This window comes from Rhea americana, unplaced genomic scaffold, assembly GCF_003343005.1.
Source record: "Rhea americana isolate MKP2758 unplaced genomic scaffold, rheAme1 scaffold_193, whole genome shotgun sequence".
Taxonomy (NCBI): Eukaryota; Metazoa; Chordata; class Aves; order Rheiformes; family Rheidae; genus Rhea; species Rhea americana.
The window spans coordinates 164,541-171,264 of NW_028186072.1; the positions used below are offsets into that span (position 1 = coordinate 164,541).

Here is a 6,724-nt window from a genome sequence, read left to right on the forward strand (position 1 = left end):
ACTTTCTCCTTTTTTCAGACATACCAGACACAAAGCACTGACTCCATAATAAGCCATTATATATTGGAAATCTGCAAGTTATTTGAGTGCTTCAAAACAAGGAATTATTGGCTTAATCTTCCTAAAAAAAAGAAAATTCAGTAGAACTTCTCCATTGCATATGGCTATCATTAACATAAACCCATTCACTATGTATTTTCACTTCAGTCTCTACAAAGAAGTATTTTGCAGCATGAAGACAGATAGAGTATTGTAAAAATGATGATCCAGAACTAAGAAGGATATTTACTCATGACCTGAACCCAGATAACGAATGTCTCATCCACATTAGTAGAATATTAACAGAGGTTATTGGTTGTCATGGTAAAACGAGAGGCTGAACTAAACGTAATTTCATTTATGGAGGTTCAGAAAATTGACATCATGGCAGTGAGAGCTTATAAATAGCCAGCACACCACGTTACTGACAGAATGCTCCCTTCAGAGACGGTGCTGCAGTCCACAAGCTCAGTTCCTCTAAAGGCATAGCAGAAGTTGGATTTTGTAAAATACACTGAGAAGCTCCTTTTTAAAACACTGCTGAGGACCTCAGAGAGATTTTTTTCCTTTGTCTTTGCATTTGCAATTTCTTTAAAAAAGCATGTGCACTGGAGATTGTGCTAAGTGCTTGGGAATCACTCTAATCCCCCTGGCTGTTTTATGTACCCTCGCTAACATTTTGCTGTTTTTCCCTGGAGGAAAAGTGGTCGACAAGAACGAACACATTACAGATGAGGTTTGGTACTTCGGAGGGATCGCGGGATCTGGTTTATTGGTGAGTATATAAATTCAGTTATTCCCACCATTTCCCCCCATCCAAACCCAGACTTTGAGTTATTGCTTTGTCCTCAGCATCTCAAATGTAGGTTCCAACAATGCAAATACTTTTTTAAACAATAAATAAATTATCCAATAGATTTGCTATAAGTAATTTAATTTAGTAATAAGAAAAAAAAGACATAGAACAATTGTATTTAAAAGCAAATGTAACTTGAAATCATCTCAATTCAAACTATATTTCTGTTATTGGTAGATGATCTTTCCTGCCTTGGTGTTTTTGGGCCTTAAGAATAATGATTGCTGTGGATGCTGTGGTAATGAGAGCTGTGGAAAGAGGTTTGCGGTAAGTGAAAGGCATTGTGGAAAAAAAATAAAAGTTAAATTGTTACTAATAAAGACATAGGTATCTTGTGCCCACAGTCATTGAGAGACTGAGTATCTGTCCAGAGAGTAAGACACATAGCCCTGCCATTTGTTTCAGTGCTGGGAAGTAGAAATAGCAGGATTTCAAAATTGCACTGTACCTTTGATGTTGCCACAGGTACCATAACTGTAATGCCATTTTGCTCGCACAATATATTTATAATAGATGCTACTAAAAGAAATTTCTGAAAAAACTCTGCTTTGTTTTCCCCGTGTTAGTTCTCTCTCCGATCATTTTTGTCAGCAGTTCTAGTATTACTTTGACMGTTGCACAAGCTCTGTTACATTACCTGTTCATCACACATCCACACAATGGGCTGGGAGTATCTTATTAGGTTCACAGAAAAGCTCAGTTTGGAAGGGACTTCAGGAGATCATCTAGTTCCTCACCTGTGAGGTCAGACCAAGTTTGATTTTGAAGTAATAGCCTCCTTTTACAGAATAGGTAGAAATTTTTAAATGAATACCTTCAGACACTAGTAAACATTTCAAACATTTTTGTTTAGAAGTGAAACAAACAGTAAATAAATCTCTACTAGGAAAGTCTGTCCTTTAGTTGAGATGCATTCTGTTTGGCACAAGTGGATCTTTAGAAAGGAACAGCTTTTCAATTAACTCCCCCCCCCCCCCAAAAAAAAAAAAAAAAAAAAAAAAAGGAAAAAGAATCATGACTGTGAGAATAACTCTCTCCAAGAGGCCATCTCCAAAAAGCAGGTGTAGTGTGGGTTTTCTTTTGTGGGGGAGGATGGAGCTTACAAGGAAGAACCAGGCAATAAAATAACAAATATATTAAAAGGCAGAAAATGGGAAACAAGTTTCTATATATGCGGGGGGAGGCGTTTCAAGAAAGATAGACTACTGCATATTTGACCTAGTAACCACAACTGCTTTAAACCAGCACATGATAATTACTGTTTTTCTTTCACACTGTACTGTTTGTAACATCCTTCCAAGACTTTTCTATACTGAAAAATCTCTCTCCTGCTCCACACCATTCTATGGTAAGGGAGAAATCCAGCTTCTAAATATCTCTTATAATGATCATGGAGCCAACACTTACAATTTTGAAGGCTTTTAGAATGACAGCCAAATAAAGAGTCTGAAATTTAGAAGCCACGTATTTCTCTTCACAAAAATCTTATTATCAAATTTCTGTTAGAAGTGACCTTAGATTAGATTAGTTTAAATTTGAAGACCACAAATACCAACACCTACCAAACAATGTTTTGATGCTAGGCTTCCACTCACAGCTCTGCAATTCAGCTGAACTTGGAACATGTTATGTGAACAAGGTGACCAGCTACGAGTGCCTTCTGCCTCTACTCACACCAGACAGACATGAGCCACTGTAGGCTAGAAGCTATAGCATATGTAAGCACGGCACTGTCCCTGAAGTAACCTGTATTCTGTGTGCACTACCTTGTTGATGACCTTGTTAATGCTGTAGCTCACTGAGAGACAGGGAACACGGGAACATCAACACAGTCACACCATCCTATTAAGAGAGTTCTGAAGAATCTGGTTCATTTCTGGTCAGCTGAGAGCCCGTGGTGGACAGCATCCCTCTGTGTGATGCAGGCTTATTACATCATGACCAAGAACGGAATTTGTTCCTGTATGCTAACAGAAACACCATTATTATGGTGTCCACTACATTAACATAAACTTGAAGCTAGCCTTGTAACTAAAATAACAAAAAAAAATGCATTTTAACACTTAGGCAACAGTCTTGGTGATGAGGTCTGAATAAACGTTCATAGACCTGATAGTGCGTGTGGTTTTATTATCCACCTATATCACTTTGATCTAATACAAGACACCTTTACCCACAAAGTATTACAGTTAACCAAGTGCTTCAAAATTCAAGTAGGGTATTAATTTTTACACGATTTATTTATATATTTGCATATACAAAAAAAAGGTTTAATGGAAAGCTAGGAAAACAAAGGCATCCTGACATCCTTCTAGTAATTCTAATTGCACTACTAGAGCTCATGAGGACAAGCACAGATGAGAAGATAGAGAAGAGTATACTAATATGACACTTGAAGGGAAGACTCAGGAAGGCACAATATAATCAACTAGTCCAACTATGACCAAGATGCCAAAACTAACCTGTAAAGCTACTGATGATTTTTTTTAACTGCCAAAGAGCTCCAGAACTTCAGTCTTCCTTATAATCTCTTCCGAAAGACAGCAATTCCACTGAAACAGGGTACCTTGAAGAACAGAAGAGGTTTGTGAACAACAGAAGAGGTTTGTTGACTAAACACTGTCTGAATAAGCATGCCATCTACTGTTTTAGCATCAAGTCCTTTACTCTTGAGGCAAATGGTACTCGTATCTCTTAAAGCGYCTAGATATCAGTGCAGACATGCATTATGTATTAAGTTACAGCTACATAATAAATGTTTTTTAGCTGTTCAAGAGTTTACTGAGCTGAGTTTACAGAATGTGCACTCACATTAATAGGGCACATTTCACCGTTTGAATGAGAACAAAAATAACTTTACTTTTCTCTCTGTCAGATGTTTTCTTCTATAATATTTGCTGCAGTCGGAGTTCTAGGAGCTGGATACTGCTTTGCTTTGTCAGCAGTAGCCCTAAACAAAGGCCCTAAGTGTGAAATTGGCCAAGAGTGGGCCTATCCTTTCCAGAACGGGTAAGGCAAGACAATTAGACAAAAAAAGTTATACACGCTTCAAGTTTGTGATATAACTTCCAAATCTGTTATGTAAAAATAGCAATTATAGTATTTGTCACCAAAACACAGCTGCTCTTAGAAGAACCAGCAATGAACAGCAATACTAAATAAGACTGAAGAGCGAGGGTGTAAGTAATAACATATCTAATTGAAATTACTGAGTTTCAAAGGAGCCAATAAGAAGAAATGCACAGAGTTCTAGTTGATTCTTAGGGTTATCAGCAGTATATGTGGCTAAATTCCAGCTAAACAGATAGCAGTAACATCCTATATTGAGATTTGATGGTCTTCAGAGAATTAGTATTTATGTCATTTTATCTTATGGGATTTGGAAGTTGTCTGTTTTCATACACCACAACTAAAACATGTCTGCTCTCATGCATATGTATCACTTCCAGCGAGGTGGTGTGAAAGACAACAATCCCTAATGATTCAGCTGCTGAGAGCTGTAATATTGTGTGCTACATATTATTTGCTTGTGGGCCAACGGGGGCTGGAAATACTGCTTTAGTCTAATTCTCAGAGTCTTTATGTAAAGATATGCTCTATTTCCACCATACTCTTTGGCTGCAGTCAAGGAACCCCTTGATGAAAACACAAGAAACAAAGCAGCACTGAGAAAATCCAGAGGAAATATAATCAATAGTTGAGCAGTTCCCATTTAAATTAAAATATAAAGATAAAAATTAGGAAAAATACCTTTACATCATTTTGCTGTTCGTTAGATGAGGCATCTAAAATAGCAAAGGTTGCTCTTTTCTGTTCAGTGGGCCAGATGTGACTGTTTTTGTAGCATGTTATGATTTGTTAGAAAAACTGAAGTTCTTGTTCTTTTATCATACTGCTATCTCCTTTGTTGTTTTACTTACAATGCAATACAGTAAAYTGAAGATAAATATTTAAGTCATTGCTTCCCTCTTCACAACCACATTCTGATGCCCTGGATTACATGCCCCAATCCAAGATCACAGTTTTAACATACATAACTAATTAATAATGTAATTAGATAAAATCCCTGGCTTTCTGCCATGAAGGAATTATAGGAGGTGCCATATTCCCAAGAAAGCCCTCAAATACAAGTATGCTTTCTAGGCATATTTACAGTACCACTGGATGTCAGCACTGCTCCATTCAACACCGTAACTAATCAGTAGGAAACTCTATTTCAAACAAAAGACGCTAGTAGGGACAAATATCAGTTTGGCAAATATCTGGCTACGGTCTTATTTCATAATTTCTCCTTCACAAAATACCAGGAAGTATTTGATTGTATTTAAAACATAGAGACTTACCTTTGATTGTGGTTCTCCAATGTCTTATCTTTTGAAACCAATTACTTCACTTGATCTAGAAATTAAAAATGATGTACTAAGTATTGATCATAGTATAATTATTTTGTACAGTACTAAAGCTAACAAAACTTTGGTCACATCAGATTACAATAGTAACAACCAGCTAGCCATACCAGCCCGCCTTTCTTTGCCTCCTTTGTAAYTGTTTTGTTTTTCCCCTCACACACAGGGATTATCTAAGTAACCACACAATCTGGGACAAGTGTAAATCACCTGAAAATATAGTTCCTTGGAACTTGACCTTATTTTCCTTGCTGCTAGTCATGAGTGGGATCCAAGCAGTGCTCTGTGGCATTCAGGTTGTGAATGGACTCTTTGGAACAGTCTGTGGGGACTGCAAATGTTGTGGATGCTGTGGGGTGAGCAATTACGTTTTTTTTTTTTATCATTTTGTGTACTAATAATCCTGATTAGCTGACAGTCTGAAAAAGTAAACTAGACTTCCTCCAGGACTATAGTCATGTTATTTAACATTAACTAGACTAAGTACAGTTAAAACCTTACAGTGTTACCACACGCTGAAAACACCATTTCAGTCCTTTTACATACTTATGGGGTTTATCTAACAACTTCCCACAGCCTCTGGAAAACAATAAAATCCTTTGAAAGTCACAGAAATGGCAAGAACTAAGTTACCTCTGTGCTTTTATTTTTCCAGGGAGATGGAGCTGTCTAAAGAATATGAATATTGCAGAACACCCTTCTGATCGGAGAAGACTCCCTTTTGAAACAGTTCTATAAAGCACCCCTCATACATTGTCTCTGGCTAAGAAGATCAGGATGAAGGGCACTCCCCTCCACTCACGTTATGAAGCTCTGACTTCCCTTCTAGCCTTCCTGCAACCCCTCATTATGGAATAAAATAAGTGCTATTCAACTCTCACATTCATATTTATTTTTGTAAAACAGCTTCCATTTAGAAAAGACAGTATTCTCAGACAAAATATTTTTCCCTCCTGCATTAACTTTGACGGGAAATTACCAAAAGCTGCTGATATAAGCTCAGTTGTAGTACAGTTGTATCTACTTTCTTTTGAGGTTTATCAAATGGAAATACCTCCTGCAAATGTAAATTTTTATGACTACATGTTTATGTGTACAGAAAAGTGAGAACTTCTCTTCCAGAACAGCTATGATTAAAAGGCTCTTTATAAAGAAATTCTTTGTTACAAAAGGTGTTCCTGATTCTCAYGGTGAGGTCTCTTTTCTCAATTGTGTCTGACGCTTGGGTATATTCAACAGCACCACTGGACAGGGAAGTATGTGATCAAAATAACAAGTCCAAGAGCAGGGTACTGTGGAGCCCCGGTCTCCAGCATTATGAATCAATTTGGACACCATGATACCCTGCCTCACATCAGGCATTCAGTCAGAAATGCTGTAATACAGCCATTTCTTGGCATGATGGGGCTCTGGCTTCTCCAAG

The 6,724-nt window shown here is 37.4% G+C and overlaps 1 protein-coding gene across 1 annotated transcript; it reads left to right on the forward strand.

The window, feature by feature from the left end:
* The first annotated feature begins 484 nt into the window (after window positions 1-484).
* On the forward strand, window positions 485-6,253 carry TM4SF4 (transmembrane 4 L six family member 4). Its single transcript, XM_085302817.1, has 5 exons — window positions 485-814; window positions 1,073-1,162; window positions 3,771-3,904; window positions 5,468-5,657; window positions 5,957-6,253. The coding sequence occupies exons 1-5, from the start codon at window positions 641-643 to the stop codon at window positions 5,972-5,974; spliced, it is 606 nt and encodes a 201-aa protein (XP_085158943.1). The 5' UTR covers window positions 485-640; the 3' UTR covers window positions 5,975-6,253.
* Window positions 6,254-6,724: the final 471 nt, after the last annotated feature.

Coding starts and splice junctions, on each gene's coding strand:
- TM4SF4 (XM_085302817.1), top strand. CDS start 641: ATGTGCACTGGAGATTGTGCTAAGTGCTTGGGAATCACTCTAATCCCC. Junction 815..1,072: donor TCGCGGGATCTGGTTTATTG/GTGAGTATATAA, acceptor TGTTATTGGTAG/ATGATCTTTCCTGCCTTGGT. Junction 1,163..3,770: donor GCTGTGGAAAGAGGTTTGCG/GTAAGTGAAAGG, acceptor TCTCTCTGTCAG/ATGTTTTCTTCTATAATATT.